This window comes from Salvelinus fontinalis, chromosome 5, assembly GCF_029448725.1.
Source record: "Salvelinus fontinalis isolate EN_2023a chromosome 5, ASM2944872v1, whole genome shotgun sequence".
Classification (NCBI taxonomy): Eukaryota; Metazoa; Chordata; class Actinopteri; order Salmoniformes; family Salmonidae; genus Salvelinus; species Salvelinus fontinalis.
In genome coordinates, this window is record NC_074669.1 from 49,015,394 (window position 1) to 49,038,291 (window position 22,898).

At 43.5% G+C, this 22,898-nt stretch overlaps 1 protein-coding gene across 2 annotated transcripts in view; it reads left to right on the forward strand.

Annotated features, from left to right (window-relative positions):
- Positions 1-22,898, forward strand: part of LOC129855765 (guanylate cyclase soluble subunit beta-1) — a 48,675-nt gene that overhangs the window by 10,909 nt on the left and 14,868 nt on the right. For both annotated transcript variants that reach the window (XM_055923769.1, XM_055923770.1), the window contains one exon: positions 14,050-14,287. In XM_055923769.1, the coding sequence (XP_055779744.1) occupies positions 14,050-14,287 (238 nt within the window). The remainder of the gene's footprint in view (positions 1-14,049; positions 14,288-22,898) is intronic.

Sequence of the window (22,898 nt, forward strand, 5' to 3'; positions counted from 1 at the left end):
AATTGAGGTCCGAACCGAACTGGATCCATGAAATTCTAATCTGACACCAACAGAACCCGGCCATAAAAATAAAAAATGTTATTCCCGATCCAATACGGATGCGAGGTGGACCAGATCTGACGCAAAATATGTCCGAAATGAGGGAGAATCTGATCCAAATTGGTTCATGTCGGTATCTCACCAAAATGGATCCAAAAGAGAAAACAATGTAGCTTAATTGATGTGCAAGCCAGTAGAATTGTTTTGACTTGTGTGGCGGGCAGTGAACGTTAATGTATATCATGCATTTTCTATTTTCATAAATGACATCCCTAATTTAAAATGTCAACACAAGAAGAAGGGAAGGGGTGTGTGACGAAGACGCGCTATAGGAGCGTCTCTCTCCAGAATGCGCTTTCTGTCTCCTGCTAGTTTGTGCACATTCATTGTTTCATTGTGTGAATTGTTTGCCATTTGTTTGTTCATGTTTATTTTGCTTGAGCACTCATAGAAGTACCTGACCTGATGTGCACAAGTGTAGGCTTATAAAAGTTTGCATTTGGGAATATCTGATATTATTATTTTTCATCACCTCACACAGTCAGTGTTTTACATCCGTTGCGAACGGCAATAGTTCATCACTGTATTTGTAACATCTTTCCAAAATCTTCCCGATAGGCCTAAGTAACCACTGCACCTCGGTGGGCTATAGCAACATTTTGCTCTGTCTGTTCCGAGCTCCTTGGCGTGGGAAACAGTGAGCGCCCAGTTGAAACAATGTTGCAAGTTTACAATAGGGAGAGCTCAAACCAGACCAGAGAAGCAGACAGGCGGAGCATTAAGAGATTAATGCTATTGACTGAACCAACTGCCATGTGTAGCAAATGTTATTTATAGAGGATATTTATTTTCCTCAGGATACTTTCTTCTTCAAATATAATTTAGGCACTGGTGAGTATATTACATATTTTCAGGTAGATCCGAGGTCAGTAGCCACCTAGCTTGATCCAATCCGGCTTCCAAGGGTCAACTACTGAATTTTGGATCCGACATGTTCGCATACCGGATCGGATCTCAGGGCATCGGGTTCGTGTATATCGGTGAAGACCTCTATGTCAAACCACAAAGAAATGTCATATTTGTACCTACTAGGCTACTTCTCCGCAGTGGACGTTCTGTCTGGTAGTTACCCTTTTGTATGATTTGCCTCTGTCTACTCGGTGGCTCAACAACCTTTCACTGTAACCCAAACACAGCTTCCTCGGTGGCAGCTGTTTACAAAGGGCCCATATATTATTGTTCACCCATCCCCCACACCACTATTTCTCCCAGAGAGAGAGAGAATGCCTCCAGCAGCTCTGACTGCATTTTAAAGTGCTTTGTGAGGGGGGTGAAAGGTCAAAAGAACAGAGGTCAGGAACGTCGACCACAGTCAGACAGACAACCGCGCGTCCGTACAGTAAACACTGGCAGCTGTTTGTGCTAGCGAACCGAACCGTACTTTAAGTTCCCTCGGTTGGAGTGAGGTTTCGCACAGACGCACGTGCGCATTGATGCACACCTACGGTCACGGCCTCTAACACACATATACACATGTGCTTACACACACACACACAGCTTTATTTTAGTGACATTTCTGGAGTTTTTGTAGAGTAAGAATTTTGACCATTCAAAATCCTATTTTCCCTAACCATAACCTCAAACCTAACCTTAACCCTAATCCTTAGCCTAACCCTAACCTTAACTCCCCCCCAAAAACTAACACTAAACATTAACCATAACCATAACCTTAACCCCTAAACCATACACCATACACCTAACCCTTAAGCTTAACTATACTGTACAAACACACACATACACACACTGTTAAGCCTGCTGTAGATGTAGGGCTGGACTATGGCATTTGGGGTCTGGGGTCCCCCTCCCAAGAGAAAATGTTGCAGTTTTAAAGCGAATTTCCTGCAATTCTATACTTTTTGCCATGGGGCATTGAAAATAATTGCTGTTTATAGCTCATCTCATGCTTTTGTTCACATTTTGCCATGAGGCTCAGAGAACATTTAGCAATTTTCAAGCTAATGTCCTGTTATCCTACACATTTTGCTGTCATATGCCTTCTGGAGGTCGGGGGGCACGTGCCCTGCGTGCCAGTTCGGTAATCCGGCCCTGTGTAGCACCCTATCTTCTTATTGGGAAATGCTTTCTTTCTTGGCCGTGGTGGGGTTTCATTAATATTCTTCATGTAGTTCTGAGGTCTGTGTGCCTCAGGAGAGGACTCAGGTCCACTACGTTTGATTGGAATTCAAAGCTCTCTCATTTTGGTAAACTGTATTGTAATGTACACTGATCGCTTTCTCAAAGCACATTTTAGAGGTATGCAATTGGGTGGTGATGAAAGTATAAGACGTGTAATTTGGCCTTTGAAATATGTTGCAAACAATGTCTTATTAGACTACTGTATATAATAGAAAGACGATTTAAGACGATTTGTATAGGTAAAATAAAAAATAAAAAATACTTAACTAAAAGCTAGAAAAAATCTAAAATAATGGAAGGAGATTTTGCAGATTTTGACAGCATCAGAAAGATATCAGATATAGCAAAATGTGAAAACATGATAGATTAATACATTTTCCCCTCTACTTTTCATGGCATGGCACGTCAGTGGGTCAGCAACTTGGTGAAGACCGAATGTGGCTCCTGGGCTAAATTAGTTTGACACCCCTGCTTCAGACATATCCCTGGGTTGCGTTACTTTTTTTGTGTGTTTCAGAGAATACTTTTAGAGTGCCAGTGTAGAGAAATATTTGCATGCACCATGTGCCCTGCCATGCTGATACATCATTTATGACATTTCCCATTGGTAGACACAGATGGTAATGCTTTAGTCAGTTACCATGGCTACCACACCCTGCCTTTTCGAGACCAGCTTGTGTAAAGACTTGAGTGAAAAGGGTGAGGTTACCAAAGGGTGTATGAGGTGATGTGTAATGGGAGACCATTAAAACATCAATGGGGTACTCATAACCTGTATATTATATACAATTATGCAGTATATTTATGTTTTAATATACATACTGTTTATTTAATTTGTTAATTCATTAGTTTCTTCATTATAAACAGTTACAGACCTAAACCAAGAGAATATAGGCCTACTAAACTGATACAATTGTTTATATTTTCTTGCTCAACTACCAATGACCTAAAACACAATACAAGAAGCCAAAGACAGTTATCTTGTCATTTAAAAGCATATTAATATACACTGAGTGTACAAAACATTTAGAACACCTTCCTATTATTGATTTGCACCACCCCCTTTTGCCCTCAGAACAGCCTTCAATCAAATCAAATTGGATTGGTGCAGTAATATCTAACAATACACAACAAAACACACATATCTAAAAGTAAAAGAATGGAATGAATAAATATAGAAATATTAGGACCAGCAATGTCAGAGTACTGTGTGTGTGTGTGTGTGTGTGTGTGTGTGTGTGTGTGTGTGTGTGTGTGTGTGTGTGTGTGTGTGTGTGTGTGTGTGTGTGTGTGTGTGTGTGTGTGTGTGTGTGTGTGTGTGTGTGTGTGTGTCTGAGAGATGGGATGTATAGACATTATGGACAGTATATGGATAGGATATGTAGTAGGATGGATAGGATTTGTAGTATATCTGAAGAATACAATCTGGACCCTCTCTTTCTAAAATTATCCGCCGAAATTGTTGCAACCCCTATTACTAGCCTCTCTTTCATATCGTCTGAGATCCCCAAAGATTGGAAAGCTGCTGCGTTCATCCCCCTCTTCAAAGGGGGAGACACTAGACCCAAACTGTTATTAGACCTATATTCATCCTGCCCTGCCTTCCTGAAATCTTTGAAAGCCAAGTTAACAAACAGATCACCAACCATTTCGAATTCCACCGTGCCTTCTCCACTATGCAATCTGGTTTCCGAGCTGGTTATGGGTGCACCTCAGCCATGCTCAAGGTCCTAAACGATATCATAACCGCCATCGATAAAAGACAATACTGTGCAGCCGTCTTCTTCGACCTGGCCAAGGCTTTTGACTCTGTCAATCACCGCATTCTTATCGGCAGACTCAATAGCCTTGGCTTCTCAAATGACTGCCTCGCCTGTTGTTCGGACCTCTGGCAGTCTCTATGGTTGTGCCACAGGGTTCAATTCTCGGGCCAACTCTTTTCTCTGTATATATCAATGATGTCGCTCTTGCTGCTGGTGATTCTCTGATCCACCTCTACGCAGACGACACCATTCTGTATACATCTGGACCTTGTTTGGACACTGTGCTAACAAACCTCCAAACGAGCTTCAATGGCGTACAACACTCCTTCCGTGGCCTCCAACTGCTTTTAAATTCTAGTAAAACTAAGTGCATGCTCTTCAACCGATTGCTGCCCGCAACCTCCCGCCCGACTAGCATCACTACTCTGGATGGTTCTGACTTGTGTGGACAATTACAAATACCTAGGTGTTTGGTTAGACTGTAAACTCTCCTTCCAGACTCACATTAAGCATCTCCAATCCAAAATTAAATCTAGAATTGACTTCCTATTTCGCACAAAGCCTCCTTCACTCATGCTCGTAACACTGACTATCCTGCCCATCCTTGACTTCGGCGATGTCATTTACAAAATAGCCTCCAACACTCTACTCAGCAAACTGGATTTAGTCAGTCACAGCGCCATCCGTTTTGTCACCAAAGCCCCATATGCTACCCACCACTGCGACCTGTATGCTCTCGTTGGCTAGCCATCACTAAATATCTGTCGCCAAACCCACTGGCTCCAGGTTATCTATAAGTCTTTGCTAGGTAAAGCCCCGCCTTATCTCAGCTCACTGGTAACCATAACAACACCCACCCGTAGCACGGGCTCCAGTAGGTATATTTCACTGGTCATCCCCAAAGGCAACACTTCCTTTGGCCGCCTTTCCTTCCAGTTCTCTGCTGCCAATGACTGGAACGAATTTCAAAAATCACTGGAGCTGGAGTCTTATATCTCCCTCTCTAACTTGAAGCATCAGCTGTCAGAGCAGCTTACCGATAACTGTACCTGTACACAGCCAATCTGTAAATAGCACACCCAACTACCTCATCCCCATATTGTTACTTATCCCTTTGCTCTTTTGCACCCCAGTATCTCTACTTGCACATACTCGTCTGCACCTCTATCACTTCAGTGTTAATTGCTGAATTGTAATTATTTCGCCTCTATGGCCTATTTATTGCCTTACCTCCCTACTCTTCTACATTTGCATACACTGTACATAGATTTTTCTATTGTGTTATTGACTTTACATTTGTTTATGTGTAACTCTGTGTTGTTGTTTTTGTCGCTCTGCTTTGCTTTATTTTGGCCAGGTCGCAGTTGTAAATGAGAACTTGTTCTCAACTGGCCTACCTGGTTAAATAAAGGTGAAATACATTTAAAAAAAATAGAATATAATGGTATATGTACAGCAATAGTTGTACATATAGTTCAATATATAGTTCAATATACATATAGTTCAATATACAGCTGAAGTTGGAAGTTTACATACACCTTTGCCAAATACGTTTAAACTCAGTTTTTCACAATTCCTGAAATTTAATCAGAGTAAAATTCCCTGTCTTCAGTCAGTTACGACCACAACTTTTTTTTAAGAATGTGAAATGTCAGAATAATAGTAGAGATGATTTATTTCAGCTTTTATTTCTTTCATCACATTCCCAGTGGGTCAGAAGTTTACATACACTCAATTAGTATTTGGTAGCATTGCCTTTACATTTTTTTAACTTGGGTCAAACGTTTCGGGTAGCCTTCCACAAGCTTCCCACAATAAGTTGGGTGAATTTTGGCCCATTCCTCCTGACAGAGCTGGTGTAACTGAGTCAGGTTTGTAGGCCTCCTTGCTCGCACACACTTTTTCAGTTCTGCCCACACATTTTCTATGGGATTGAGTTCAGTGCTTTGTGATGGCCACTCCAATACCTTGACTTTGTTGTCCTTAAGCCATTTTGCCACAACTTTGGAAGTATGCTTGGGGTCATTATCCATTTGGAAGACCCATTTGCGACCAAGCTTTAACTTCCTGACTGATGTATTGAGATGTTGCTTCAATATATCCACATAATTTTCCTCCCTCGTGATGCGATCTATTTTGTGAAGTACACCAGTCCCTCCTGCAGCAATGTACCCCCACAACATGATGCTGCCACTCCCATGCTTCACGGTTGGGATGGTGTTCTTCGGCTTGCAAGCCTCCCTCTTTTTCCTCCAAACATAACGATGGTCATTATGGCCATACAGTTCTATTTTTATTAATCAGACCAGAGGACATTTCTCCAAAAAGTACGATCTTTGTCCCCATGTGCAGTTGCAAACCATAGTCTGGCTTTTTTATGGGGGTTTTGGAGCAGTGACTTCTTCCTTGCTGAGCGACCTTTCAGGTTATGTCGATGTAGGACTCGTTTTACTGAGGATGTAGATACTTTTGTACCTGTTTCCTCCAGCATCTTCACATGGTCCTTTGCTGTTGTTCTGGGATTGATTTGCACTTTTGGCACCAAAGTACATTCATCTCTAGGAGACAGAATGCGTCTCCGTCCTGAGCTGTATGATGGCTGCGTGGTCCCATGGTGTTTATACTTGCGTACTATTGTTTGTACAGATGAACGTGGTACCTTCGGGCGTTTGGAAATTGCTCCCAAGGATGAACCAGACCTTGGCATATACACTATGATCCCTTATTGATTATTTTTCTGAGGTCTTGGCTGATTTCTTTTAATTTTCCCATGATGTCAAGCAAAGAGGCACTGAGTTTGAAGGTAGGCCTTGAAATAAATACACAGGTACACCTCCAATTGACTCAAATGATGTCAATTAGCCTATCAAAAGATTCTAAAGCCATGACATAATTTTCTGGAATTTTCCAAGCAGTTTGAAGGCACAGTCCACTTAGCGTATGTACACTTCTGACCCACTGGGATTGTGATACAGTGAATTATAAGTGAAATAATCAGTCTGTAAAAAATTGTTGGAAAGATTACTTGTGTCATTGTAATGGTTTTCTTCCTGGGATGAAGGAGAGGACCAAAACGCAGCGCGGCTAGTGTTCAACATAATTTAATAAAGAATATGTGAACACTACAAACAACAAAATAATAAATGTGAAAACCGAAAACAGTCCTATTTGGGGCAGAACACAAAGACAGAAGACAACCACCCACAATCCCCATCACAAAACAAGCCACCTACATATGATTCTCAATCAGGGACAACTGCCTCTGATTGAGAACCATATTAGAGAACCATATTAGGCTGAACACAGAAACAGACAAACTAGACACACTACACAGAATGCCCACCCAGCTCACGTCCTGACCAACACTAAAACAAGCAACACACATAAGAACTATGGTCAGGACGTGACAGTCATGCACAAAGTAGATGTCCTAACCGACTTGCCAAAGCTACAGTTTGTTTTAACAAGAAATTTGTGGAGTGGTTGAAAAACTAGTTTTAATGACACCAACCTAATGCAACAATGCTATATTTAACCTAATCAACAGTGTGCGTATGTAAACTTCCGACTTCAACTGTACATATGAAATGGGTAAAACAGTATGTAAACATTATTCAAGTGACCAGTGTTCCATGTCTATGAACATAGGGCAGCAGCCTCTAAGGGGCAGGGTTGAGTAACCTGGTGGTAGCCGGCTAGTGACAGCGTCGAAGTTCAGGGCAGGGTATTGGGTGGAGGCCGGCTAATGATGGCTATTTAACAGTCTGATGGCCTTGAGATAGAAGGTGTTTTTCAGTCTTCGGTCCCAGTACCCTGATGCACCTGTACTGACCTCACCTTCTGTATAATAGGAGTTCCAAATTAAGCAGCAGCAGCTGAAAAGATGAGCTCCTACAAATATTGAAATTTAAATGTTTTTTTTAGAGTAAAGTACATCGAAAAAAATCAAAAGAAAACTGCAAACTGAATAGGAGACCAAACAAGCAGCAAACAAAGAAGAAAGGCTTTTGAAAAAGTAAAAAAAAATTCATAAAATTATACCGTTTTCTTAGCTAGCTAAGTTGTTTACCTGTTGCTAGGCAGTTGCTAGGGACATTCCTGGAAGAAGCTAGCTAGCTAACAAGGAGTGTCTAGTTGGCAGAAGAGAAGAAGGGACAAAGTGGGACAAAATAAGGACAGAAGAAAAGGGAAAGGGGGGAAAGGGGACATTAAGGTGAAGCAGTCCTCTAAAGACACAAAAGACAATAATACAAGAAACAACACTTCTATTGCCTCTCCCTCTACGATACGCACTTCCGGGTTGGAGCGAGTAGTTGCATTCCGCTTTGCTCCACAGGTAGTATTACATTTCATTTCATTACAGTACAACAGTTTGATTTGTTTGATCTTAGCTGGCTACATAGCCGTCTTTGTATCCAAGATAATTGTGTAGTCTAGAGTAATTGTCGAGGTTACCTAGCCAGTTAGAGGTTACCTAGCCAGCTACACTTTCAAACAAAGTCAACAACGCAGCCACTGCTAGCTAGCCTATTTCACCAGCCAGCAGTACTATATCATTTTAGTCAATAAGATTCTTTGCAACGTAAGCTTAACTTTCTGAACATTCGAGACGTGTAGTCCACTTGTCATTCCAATCTCCTTTGCATTAGCGTAGCCTCTTCTGTAGCCTGTCAACTATGTGTCTGTCTATCCCTGTTCTCTCCTCTCTGCACAGACCATACAAACGCTTCACACCGCGTGGCCGCTGCTACTCTAACCTGGTGGTCCCAGCGCGCACGACCCACGTGGAGTTCCAGGTCTCAGGCAGCCTCTGGAACTGCCGATCTGCGGCCAACAAGGCAGAGTTCATCTCAGCCTATGCTTCCCTCCAGTCCCTCGACTTCTTGGCACTGACGGAAACATGGATTACCACTGATAACACTGCTACTCCTACTGCTCTCTCCTCGTCTGCCCACGTGTTCTCGCACACCCCGAGAGCTTCTGGTCAGCGGGGTGGTGGCACTGGGATCCTCATCTCTCCCAAGTGGACATTCTCTCTTTCTCCCCTGACCCATCTGTCTATCGCCTCCTTTGAATTCCATGCTGTCACAGTTACCAGCCCTTTCAAGCTTAACATCCTTATCACTTATCGCCCTCCAGGTTCCCTTGGAGAGTTCATCAATGAGCTTGACGCCCTGATAAGTTCCTTTCCTGAGGATGGCTCACCTCTCACAGTTCTGGGTGACTTTAACCTCCCCACGTCTACCTTTGACTCATTCCTCTCTGCCTCCTTCTTTCCACTCCTCTCCTCTTTTGACCTCACCCTCTCACCTTCCCCCCCTACTCACAAGGCAGGCAATACGCTTGACCTCATCTTTACTAGATGCTGTTCTTCCACTAATCTCATTGCAACTCCCCTCCAAGTCTCCGACCACTACCTTGTATCCTTTTCCCTCTCGCTCTCATCCAACACTTCCCACACTGCCCCTACTCGGATGGTATCGCGCCGTCCCAACCTTCGCTCTCTCTCCCCCGCTACTTTCTCCTCTTCCATCCTATCATCTCTTCCCTCTGCTCAAACCTTCTCCAACCTATCTCCTGATTCTGCCTCCTCAACCCTCCTCTCCTCCCTTTCTGCATCCTTTGACTCTCTATGTCCCCTATCCTCCAGGCCGGCTCGGTCCTCCCCTCCTGCTCCGTGGCTCGACGACTCATTGCGAGCTCACAGAACAGGGCTCCGGGCAGCCGAGCGGAAATGGAGGAAAACTCGCCTCCCTGCGGACCTGGCATCCTTTCACTCCCTCCTCTCTACATTCTCCTCTTCTGTCTCTGCTGCTAAAGCCAATTTCTACCACTCTAAATTACAAGCATCTGCCTCTAACCCTAGGAAGCTCTTTGCCACCTTCTCCTCCCTCCTGAATCCTCCTCCCCCTCCTCCCCCCTCCTCCCTCTCTGCTGATGACTTCGTCAACCATTTTGAAAAGAAGGTCGACGACATCCGATCCTCGTTTGCTAAGTCAAACGACACCGCTGGTTCTGCTCACACTGCCCTACCCTGTGCTTTGACCTCTTTCTCCCCTCTCTCTCCAGATGAAATCTCGCGTCTTGTGACGGCCGGCCGCCCAACAACCTGCCCGCTTGACCCTATCCCCTCCTCTCTTCTCCAGACCATTTCCGGAGACCTTCTCCCTTACCTCACCTCGCTCATCAACTCATCCTTGACCGCTGGCTACGTCCCTTCCGTCTTCAAGAGAGCGAGAGTTGCACCCCTTCTGAAAAAACCTACACTCGATCCCTCCGATGTCAACAACTACAGACCAGTATCCCTTCTTTCTTTTCTCTCCAAAACTCTTGAACGTGCCGTCCTTGGCCAGCTCTCCTGCTATCTCTCTCAGAATGACCTTCTTGATCCAAATCAGTCAGGTTTCAAGACTAGTCATTCAACTGAGACTGCTCTTCTCTGTGTCACGGAGGCGCTCCGCACTGCTAAAGCTAACTCTCTCTCCTCTGCTCTCATCCTTCTAGACCTATCGGCTGCCTTTGATACTGTGAACCATCAGATCCTCCTCTCCACCCTCTCCGAGCTGGGCATCTCCGGCGCGGCCCACGCTTGGATTGCGTCCTACCTGACAGGTCGCTCCTACCAGGTGGCGTGGCGAGAATCTGTCTCCGCACCACGTGCTCTCACCACTGGTGTCCCCCAGGGCTCTGTTCTAGGCCCTCTCCTATTCTCGCTATACACCAAGTCACTTGGCTCTGTCATATCCTCACATGGTCTCTCCTATCATTGCTATGCAGACGACACACAATTAATCTTCTCCTTTCCCCCCTCTGATAACCAGGTGGTGAATCGCATCTCTGCATGTCTGGCAGACATATCAGTGTGGATGACGGATCACCACCTCAAGCTGAACCTCGGCAAGACGGAGCTGCTCTTCCTCCCGGGGAAGGACTGCCCGTTCCATGATCTCGCCATCACGGTTGACAACTCCATTGTGTCCTCCTCCCAGAGTGCTAAGAACCTTGGCGTGATCCTGGACAACACCCTGTCGTTCTCAACTAACATCAAGGCGGTGACCCGTTCCTGTAGGTTCATGCTCTACAACATTCGCAGAGTACGACCCTGCCTCACGCAGGAAGCGGCGCAGGTCCTAATCCAGGCACTTGTCATCTCCCGTCTGGATTACTGCAACTCGCTGTTGGCTGGGCTCCCTGCCTGTGCCATTAAACCCCTACAACTCATCCAGAACGCCGCAGCCCGTCTGGTGTTCAACTTTCCCAAGTTCTCTCACGTCACCCCGCTCCTCCGCTCTCTCCACTGGCTTCCAGTTGAAGCTCGCATCCGCTACAAGACCATGGTGCTTACCTACGGAGCTGTGAGGGGAACGGCACCTCCGTACCTTCAGGCTCTGATCAGGCCCTACACCCAAACAAGGGCACTGCGTTCATCCACCTCTGGCCTGCTCGCCTCCCTACCTCTGAGGAAGTACAGTTCCCGCTCAGCCCAGTCAAAACTGTTCGCTGCTCTGGCACCCCAATGGTGGAACAAACTCCCTCACGACGCCAGGTCAGCGGAGTCAATCACCACCTTCCGGAGACACCTGAAACCCCACCTCTTTAAGGAATACCTAGGATAGGATAAAGTAATTCTTCTAACACCCCCCCCCCCCCCCCCCCCTTAAAAGAGTTAGATGCACTATTGTAAAGTGGTTGTTCCACTGGATATCATAAGGTGAATGCACCAATTTGTAAGTCGCTCTGGATAAGAGCGTCTGCTAAATGACTTAAATGTAAATGTAAATGTAAATGTAATAATAGCAGGGTGAACTGGCCGTGGCTCGGTTGGCTGAGGTCCTTCTGAGGATCTTCTTGGCCTTCTTGTGACACCGTTTGCTGTAGATGTTCTGGAGGGTAGGCATCGTGCCTCGGGTAATGCGTTGGGCAGACCTCACTATCTTCTGGAGATGCCTGCGGTTGCGGACGGTGCAGTTGCCAAACCAGGCAGTGATACAGCCCAACAGGATGCTCTCAAGGTGCATCTGTAAAAGTTTGTGAGGGTCTTAGGGGCCAAGCCAAATTTCTTCAGCTTCCTGAGTTTGAAGAGGCTCTGTTGCGCCTTCTTCACCGCACTCTGTGTGGGTGGACCATTTCAGATTGTCAGTGATGTGAATGCCAGGGAACTTTAATCTTTTCACCTTCTCCGCTGAGGCCCTGTCTACGTGGATGGGGACGTGCTCCTTCTGCTGTCTCCTGAAGTCCACAATCAGCTCCTTTATTTTGTTGACGTTGAAGGAGAGGTTATTTTCCTGGCACCGCTCCGCCAGGGCCCTCACCTCCTCCCTGTATGGTGTCTCGTTGTTGTTGGTAATCAGGCCTACCACTGTTGTGTCGTCTACAAACTTGATGATTGAGTTGGAGGCGTGCGTGGCCACTCAGTCTTGGGTGAACAGGGAGTACAGGAGGGGGCTGAGCACACACCATTGTGGGGCCCCTATGTTGAGGATCAGCGTAATGGAGGTGTTGTTGCCTACCTTCACCACCTGGGAGTAGTACGTCAAAAAGTCCAGGACCCAGTAGCACAGGGCAGGGTTCAGACTCAGGGCCCCTAGCTTAATGACGAGCTTGGAGGGTACTATGGCATTGAAGGCTGAGCTGTAGTCAATGAACAGCATTCTTATATAGGTATTCCTCTTGTACAGATGGGATAGTGCAGTGTGCAGCTTGATGGCTTGGATTTACTGGGGCGGTATGCAAATTGCAGTGGGTCTAGGGTGTCGGGTAGGGTGGAGGTGACATGATCCTTAACTAGGCTCTCAAGCACTTCATGATTACAGAAGGGAGTTCTACGGGGTGATAGTAATTTAGTTCAGTTACCTTTGCTTTCTTGGGTACAGGAACAATGGTGGACATATTGAAGCAAGTGGGGACAGCAGACTGGGACAGGGAGAGATTGAATATGTCAGTAAACACTACAGCCAGCTGGTCTGTCCATGTTGACTCCCAATGCTTCCCATAGTTGTGTCAAGTTGGCTGGATGTCCTTGGGTGGTGGACCATTCTTGATACACAGAGGAAACTGTTGAGCGTGAACAACCCAGTAGCGTTACTGTTCTTTTTTTTTTTTTTTTTTTAACTTATTATTATTATTTTTTAAATTTTTATCCCATTTTCTCCCCAATTTTTCGTGGTGTCCAATCGCTAGTAATTACTACCTTGTCTCATCGCTACAACTCCCGTACGGGCTTGGGAGAGACGAAGGTCGAAAGCCATGCGTCCTCCGAAGCACAACCCAACCAGCCGTACTGCTTCTTAACACAGCGCGCCTCCAACCCGGAAGCCAGCCGCACCAATGTGTCGGAGGAAACACTGTGTACCTGGCCCCCTTGGCTGGCGCGCACTGCGCCCGGCCCGCCACAGGAGTCGCTGGAGCGCGATGAGACAAGGATATCCCTACCGGCCAAACCCTCCCTACCCCGGACGACGCTATGCCAATTGTGCGTCGCCCCACGGACTTCCCGGTCGCGGCCGGCTGCGACAGAGCCTGGGCGCGAACCCAGAGACTCTGGTGGCGCAGTTAGCACTGCGATGCAGTGCCCTAGACCACTGCGCCACCCGGGAGGCCTCAGCGTTACTGTTCTTGACACAAACCGGTGCGCCTACCATACCCCGTTCAAAGGCCCTCTTTTGTCATTCCCATTCTGAATGTCACAAATACAAGAATCCTTCTTTAACCTGTATCCTCCCCTTCATCTACACTGTGGATTTAACAGGTGACATCAATAAGGGATCATAGCTTTCACCTGTTCAGTCTATGTCATGGAAATACAGGTGCTCATAATGTTTTGTACACTCAGTGTATATTCCATTTAGCAGACACTTTTATCCAAGCGACTTACAGTCGTGTATACATTTACCTATGGGAGCCCCCTGGAATCGAACCCACATTCCTGGCATTGTAAGCAGCATGCTCTACCAACTGAGCCATACAGGACCACAATCAGTATTACGGGGGATTTTTTTGGGGGGAATAAAAACAATAATCTTCGAGATGTTTTCTTTTCACTTTTCTTTAGATTGCTCTACTCAGTCCTGCCACCATCGGTGGCCAATGAGTTGCGCCACAAGCGTCCAGTCCCTGCCAAACGCTACGACAATGTGACCATCCTCTTCAGCGGCATTGTGGGATTCAACACCTTTTGCAGCAAACACGCATCAGCCGAGGGTGCCATCAAGATAGTCAACCTGCTCAACGACGTCTACACCCGATTTGACATCCTGACCGACTCGAGAAAGAACCCCTACGTGTACAAGGTTTGAAGGGATATTTTCTTATTTTCTCTTTTATTTACAGATAAAATTGTAACATTGACACATTGAATATGCAACAGTCAGATGCATTGCACCATTATCACACCTTATACCATGGCATTGTTTGTTGAATACTCCTTTCTGATTGGCTTGAAGGGCATTCTAGAGCATTATTTCCCTATAATGCAAAATATATTTATACGGTAGAATTCAATGGCTATAGCTGAATTGTATTTTCATGATAGCAAGCTAGGACTGATGGTTTGGTTAGCTAAACTAGCAACTATGTTTGGTTACCCTGGCAACTAGTGTAGCTATATGGTAAACTTGCTAGCCACTTCAGCCATTTCACATGGCTTGAAGGGCATTCTAGGGAATTATTTCCCTATAACGCACACTATATTTGCACGGTAGAATTCAATAGCTATAGTTGAATTCGATTTTCATAATAGCAAGCTAGGACTGATGATTTGGTTAGCTAAACTAGCAACTATGTTTGGTTACCCTGGCAACTAGTGTAGCTATGTGGTAGGGTGACCAGACGTCCCCGTTTTCCGGGAACAGTCCCCGTTTTTAGTGGCCTGTCCCCGGCTGGAGCTGTCCCCGGAAATGTTTAACTGCGTTAAAAACAGACTGCGAAGTGAAATAATATTTTATGTGGCAAGAAAGACCGGGCAGCAGTCTACCGGTTGACGTCTCAATCGCGTTGTGCTTGTTTTGTCCAGCAGAGGGGGCTGCTAGCTATATCAGCTTCATTCACTCTTCTTCTTCTTCTAACTACTTGCTCGCGCTAGTTTTAGAGAAAACTGCTGTGGAAAACTGGCCCAGAAGCTAGCAAGTGTCAAGTGAATCCATAACATCACCACAAACGTCTTTTCAAGCCAGGTAAGTTACACTCGTTTTAAGATACTAGCGAATGATATTATGTCACAACTTATTATATAGATAAATGCTCTGCTTTATAAGATTTTAAATAGCATTAGCTATGTCGACTAAGTTATCTAGCTAGGGTAGCCAGCTACTGTCATGGTAGCTAGGTTAAAAAACATTCACATGTAAACATGCAGTGGACGGGCTATCTTGAAAATATGATTATATTAAATGAATGCAGAATTATAAGAATATTTATTTGTAGATTACAATTTTAATGGTTTAAGTATTGTGAAAAAATATTTTGAAATTTTCATGGGTAACATTTGCATTATGTTTTCTGTTAGAGAGTGGAGAGGAGGAAGACTGGATAGGAAGAAGAGTGAAAGCGATAGAGGAAAGGAAAAGATATGATTACAGAGCCTGCCAATTTATTATTCCAAACAATGTTTTTGAGATTAAAAATACAAAAATGAGGCAAGCAATGGGAATCTGTTAACCAAAGTATTTGATCTAATAGTGTACTACTTATTATTAAAGATTGGAGAAGAAGAAGGAAAAATTAAGGGAGTAAAAAGAGTGAAGCGAGGAGAGTGTGGAAGAGTGAGAAGGAAAGGAAGAAAGATCAGGAAGACGATTGGAGGAGAAGAAAAAGTTGAGAGTAAGAAGAGTGACACAAGGAGAGTGAAGGAGAGCAGACAGAGGAGGTACAATGGCTCTTTCCAAGAAACGGAAATGCCATTTTAATGACAACATGAATTTCCATTTATACGCTCAGGTCAAGACGATAGAATGGTTAACTGCACCCTTTGTAATTCCTATTTTTCAATTGGCAGCGGGGGAAGAACGGCAGTGGTAGAACGTCAACAGAGAAAAAAGCATAAAGCCTCTCTGATTGCCCGTGTTGGTATGCCCTCTGTCACCACATTCTTCAAGAAGGTATAGCCTTCCCAAGAAGAATATGATTTAGCTGTGCAGGAGGGTGTCTTTGCATACCATACTATGCGACACAATCCTAGTTACAGATCTATGGACTGCACAGCACAACTGACACGAAAGTTTTATGAGCCGAAGTTTACATGTTCTAGGACAAAATGTGACGCCACAGTGATTAACGTGTTAGCACCATGGGCAACTACTTTGGTAACACAGGACCTAGACCAGATTGAATTTGTGTCCCTCACCTTTGATGCGTCCAATCATGGACATGCAAAGCTGCTGCCAATAGTAGTCAGATGTTGTAAGATATATAGTGGCAACACATCTGTGGAAACAAAACTGCTTGATTTTGTTGAATTGAAAGGAGAAACAGCAGAGGAGATTGCAGCTGAGGTCCTGGTGGTCATCCAAAAATGTAACCTGCAAAACAAAGTTGTGGCATTCTCTGCCGACAACCCAAATACCAACTTTGGAGGACTGAATAGGCTGAGGAGGGTCAATGTTCATACCAAAGTTAAAAATGCTCTGAAGCGGGAGGTGATTGCCTTAGGTTGTCCTGCCCACATCATTCATAACACGGCCAGAACAGCTTTGGATATGATTCCCCTTGATGTTGAGTACCTGCTCACAAAGATATTTTCATATTTTCACCGTCAGAGTGGAAAGACTGAAGAGCTTTTGTGAGTTTGTTGGCCAGGAGTACCATAACATTTTAGGACACAGCAATATTTGCTGGCTGTCCATGCTCCCTGCTCTAGAAAGAGTGCTGAAAATGTATGTGCCATTGAAATCCTTTTTTCTTTCTGAAGACAAATGCCCTGTTGTCCTGCGAACAATGTTCGAAGATCCACTGACTGAATTTTGTCTGGACTTTGTCCATGGAAACTTGACCGTATTCAGTGACATGATCAAGATGCTTGAAGGCCAGGACCGCTGTGCTGTGGAGTCAGCTGCAATTCTGAGAAACATTGAGGCAAAATTGACTGCAAGACTTGATGACAACTTCATTCCAGTTTTGGTCAGAGGACTCCTGAGAGAGCTAGAGGGAAATGGTGCAATGTCTAAATAGAGCTTTCTCAAAACATCCCAACCAATCTTCACTACGGCTGTGAACTACTTGCAGGCATTGGGAAAGCACACAGATAATCTAAAAGATTTCCATTGTCTCCTTTTAAAAAGGCAACCTCAGCGTGAAGAGATCCAGAAGGTAGCAGCCATACTGCAGGACAAATGCCCCAATGTGACCATCAATGAGGATGCATTGTTTGACGAGGTTACTGGCCTGCAAGAGTTCCTAAAGGGGGGATCGCTTGAAGAATGGAAAACATTGGAGACACCGATTAGTCAGAGATGGAGCACGGTGGTTACCCACTTCAAAGAGAATGACATCCCACACACTAACCTGGCTAGATTAATGTCTGTTGTCATGTGCTTACCTGGAAGTATTGCACCAGTCGAGAGAGTGTTCTCCCAAATGAATGATATATGGACAGCAGCAAGAAATAGGTTCACTGTTCCTACCATCAAGGCCATGCTTATTGTGAAGACAAACTTCAACCTCCCCTGCCAGGAGTTCATGGAGAAGCTGGCCAAAGACAGAGCAATCCTGAAGAAGATACATTATTCTGAGAAATATACAGATTAGGTTGGTATAAGTGGTAACTACGTAATATAATCTCATCGTCATGTTATTTACTATGTTAAGTATTTCACATATACAATAATATTATTGTCTGTTTTTTCAATTTTGCTCATGTTCTCTTCTGTTCTTATTCTACCCAGACTACCAGGACCACTGAATGGCTGTTCAGATCGGACAGTTCTGTCTTGTCTGTAGTGTTTCTGTAATATAGTGGTTTTCTCTGTATCACAGTGTGCCTGTTAGAGATGAAACCGGAATTGTCCCCCTTTTTTATTTCATAGATAATAACATTGAATATTTTAATGATATTCGCTGAACTGGAAATGTCCCCGGTTTTAATTTCAGAAATCTGGTCACCTTACTATATGGTAGACTTGCTAGCAACTTCAGTGGATGTTGAACACATTTCTACCACCAACTGAACACATTTCTAGTGACAAATGTGTTAAATTATAGACATAATCAACTCGGGGCTCTATGCATTCTCTGGATAATATTGCAACTCCGTGGAAGGTCAGTTCCATGTCGTTCATTATTTTCCATTGAAAGCATAGCCCCTCGTTGTTTATCCCTTACTTAGCTTAGGCTAATTTTGTCACTAGGTGCTTGACCTTTCGCTACCCTCACAGAAATTAATTGGACAACACACTACTGAAAGCCAACAGGTATAAGACATTATGAGGGCTTATAACATGCTTATGTAAAACATTTATAAAGCATTATACCAATTGGCTTTATGTAAACATATCATCTGATATGTACCGCACATCAAAATCTCGTAACCCTCTAGTCTAAGCCCTGTCTAAGCCGGGGGGGGGGGGGGGGGGGGGTGAGACATTGCATTTTGCATTACTTCTATTAGCCAATAGAAACACTTTGAATAACAGATTCACTACATGGAACAACAGATAGTCCCCCCAAAAAAGTAAAGGGAAGTTTGTTCTGAAGTGTCTGTCCTATATTTGGAAGATCAGGAAACAATATAAAATAAAATTACATGTATTTATCCCCTTATTTTAGGCACTAAACTGTCTCCATATACAGTGAGCACTATAATTCATTGGACAGTGACCATTTTTTGGTTATTTTGGTTCTGTACTCTAGCAGTTTGAGTTTGAAAGGATACAATGAGGGTGAAGTGCAGACTGTCCGCTTTAATTTGAGGGTATTTTCATACATATCAGATGACCCGTTTAGAAATTATAGAAGCTTTTATACATAGTTCCCCCCATTGTCGGGCATAAAAAACATTGGACAGTAACATAATGTAGAATAAAGTAATCATTGTTAATATTTGGTCGCATATCCTTTGCATGCAATGAGTGTTTGAAGTCTGCGATGCTTCGACATCACCAGATGCTTGGTATCTTCCCTGGTGATGCTCTGCCAGGCCTGTACTGCAGCCATCTTCAGTTCCTGTTTGTTTCAGGGACTTATTGCCTTCAGTCTCCTCTTCAGCATGTAAAATGCATGTTCAATTGGATTCAGATCTGGTGATTGACTCGGCCAGTCAAGGATTTTCCACATTTTGGCCATCAAAAACCCCTTCGTTGCTCAAGCAGTATGTTTAGGGTCATTGTCTTGTTGCATGATGAAGTGCCGTCCAATGAGTTTGGAGGCATTTAGTTTTATCTGAGCAGATAAAATATTTCTGTAGACTTCAGAATTCATTGTTCTACTTCTGTCTGCAGTCACATCATCGATGAAGACAAATGAGCCTGTTCCACTGGCAGCCATACAGGCCCAAGCCATAACACCCCCTCCACCATGTTTCACGGATGAGATGGTATGCTTTGGATCATGGGCATGTCTTTTTTTTCTCCACACTTTCCTCTTTCCATCATTCTGGCACATGTTAATCTTTGTCTCTTCTGTCCACAATACTTTTTTCCAGAACTCGTGGGGCTCTTTTAGGTGCTTTTTAGCAAACTGTAATCTCGCCTTTCTGTTCTTCAGGCTTATCAGTGGTTTGCATCTTGTAGTGTACCCTCTGTAGTCCTACTTGTGTAGTCTTCTACGTATGGTAGACTTTGACACATCTACACCTGCATCCAGGAAAGTGTTTTTATCTGTTGGGCTGTCGTCATGGGGGTTTTCTTCACCATAGAGAGTATTCTCCGGTCATACACTACAGTGGTCTTCCTCAGTCTACCGGGTCTTTTGACATAATTGAGTTCACCGGTTGTTTTTTTCTTGTTAATGATTAACCAAACTGTTGACTTGGGCATGCCTAGGGTTTTTGCAATATTCCTGATTGATTGATTTTCATTTCTGAGCCTTATGACTGCCAGCTTCATTTGCATTGACAACGCTGTCTTCCCCATGTTGTCACACCCCAACAACATCCTCCAAAGGCAATAGCAAAGTCTAGAATCAATACTATTCATCAACATCTCTCATGCATTCACTAACAATACAAATGAATACACCTGCCTAACGACACACATCTGTGAAGCTAATTCAACAAATACTTGTACCTTAAAATGGGGGGACCATGTACAAAAGATGCTGTAATTTCAAACGGTTCATCCGATATGTATGAAAATACCCTCAAATTAAAGCTGACAGTCTGCACTTCACCCTCATTGTCATTGTATCCTTTCAAACTCAAAGTGCTAGAGTACAGAACCAAAATAACAAAAAAAATGGTCACTGTCCAATGAATTATGGTGCTCACTGTATACTTCCATAATTTGTTTCAATGGGTATCGGGGACCTTCAGACGAGTCTTGTATGCGTCCTAGAGAACAACATTGTGTTCGTGAGAGTCTCAGCTTTCATATTAGTGTGTAGCCCAAACCATTCTAATGCTACATATGTTTTCGTGAGAATACTGATTTTTGGGATGTCTCATGGTCTTACAAACATCGTCTAGCTCTTCCACCTTTCTTCGCAGATGCAGAAGAGTGATATTAGCGGATGCAGTGGATTGAGGCGCAGCCCATGCAAAAAACAGGATTTTGATGGAGATTGTTTTATGTTAATTCAATTTCCATGGCGGCGTGGAAATTGTAGGCTAAGGGTTAAATTACTTTTAGATACTAATCAATGTAATCAATGTACAGTATAAAAGCAAAGCTGTATGAAAAAATAGAATGTTCTATAAACATTTACATTGAAGATATGCTTTCATTATGTAAATCAAGTCCATTTTAAGCTTCAGTTTATGTTGCAGAATGGTTGGTTGAGATTAATCGTAATCTGTGGTATACAGTATTATATCAACTAAACAGGGCAATCTGCAGTTGCTGCATCCATTTTTAGACTTTTATATTAATGGTATATACCCATTGATTCTTGAAGAATTTTAATTACAGATTCCTCAGGAGCTTAGTTCAACTGTCGTACCCCATCATAATCCAAAATATAAGCTTGTTTTAGCTCCTTTGTTTGTAAACAATGTTAATGTGAAAAAATACTGTATAGCCTTAAAACATGGTTAAAACTATAATGTTGCTATAATTGATAGTCAGTCATTGTATCCATAGCTCTGTCCATGAGTTTGAGAGTGGTTACATTTCTCCAGCCCCATCCCTCAGCTGTTTACCAAATCAGTGGCGGTGTGTTTTTGTTCGAACTGCAGATTGCTCCTTTAATAGTAGTACCAATTCAACCTTTTTCGAATGTCGTATTGTCACACAAGTGTGATGTACTGTAGAATTGATTCATTTGGATGTTTCTCTATTCAAAAGCCTCACTGGGTAAACTTCACTTTAAAACCCCATTTTGTTTTTGAGCAAAATGTTATAGTCGTCGTCACTGGGCACTTTAGGCTTTCAGACAAGAATGCACTTTAAGAAGTCAAACAAACCTTACTACATCCAAGGGAAGGACTTCAGCACTGGGTCACCAAAATAAGTAATATTTACGCTACCATCCTCAATGACTAGGTGGTCCAAGTTGTTATCTGGCTCCGAAGAGCCTTGAATGTCTATAAGCTGACGTAAGTGTTTAAGTGTTTGTGTCGAGATGTTTCAACTGCAGGGCATTTGCCTGAAGTTAAAAGAACTGCCATTATCACGGTCTGCTCCTGAAGGGGTCTGAGTTGGGCTAGATGAGCCCAAAAGGGTAGTGTCTTAAAGAAATACTACTGCAAATCGCACTATCATGACAGTTTTTGCTCTGTACTGTGCTTTATCTTGAAAACTTGACTATTGACATGCATACTTGAGGATTGTATTAACAGTGGACTTACTAAAAGATTACAATAATGAGTGTAGTATTATTTTAAACACCTCACATCCTTTTAACACAAATACCCACTAACATACAGGTAACTGCCAAAATAAGGAAACACCAACATAAAGTGTCTTAATACGGCGTTGGGCCGCCACTAGTCGCCAGAACAGCTTCAATGCGCTTTGGCATAGATTCTACAAGTGTCTGGAACTCTATTGGAGGGATGCGACACCATTCTTCCATGAGAAATTCCATCATTTGATGGTGGTGGAAAACGCTGTCTCAGGCGCCACTCCAGAATCTCCCATAAGTGTTCAATTGGTTTGAGATATATACAGTGCCTTTAGAAATTATTCACACCCCTTGACTTTTTCCACATTTTGTTGTGTCACAGCCTGAATTTAAAATGGATCAAAGTGAGTTTTTTTTGTCACTGGCCTATACCCTATAATTTAAAAGTGTAATTTTTGTATTTTTTTTAAGCATTGCATCAATAACTCTTGCTATGGCAAGCCTAAATAAGTTCAGGAGTAAAAATGTTCTTATGTTGTATGGACTCACTCTTTGTGAATAATAGTGTTTAACATGATTTGTGAATAACTGCCTCATCTCTGTACCCCACACATTCAGTCGAGCAGTGAATTTCAGACACAGATTCAACCACAAAGACCAGGGAGGTTTTCCAATGCCTCGCAAATAAGGGCACCTATTGGTAGATGGGTAAAAAAAAGCAGACATTGAATATTCCTTTGAGCATGGTGAAGTTATTAATTATACATTGGATGGTGTATTAATAAACCCAGTCACTACAAAAATACAGGCATCCTTCTTAACCTCTCCAGGATTTCACCATGAGGCCAATGGTGATTTTAAAACAGTTACAGAGTTTAATGGTTGTGATTAGAGGTTGACCGATTAATCGGAATGGCCGATTAATTAGGGCTGATTTCAAGTTTTCATAACAATCGGTAATTTTGGACGTCG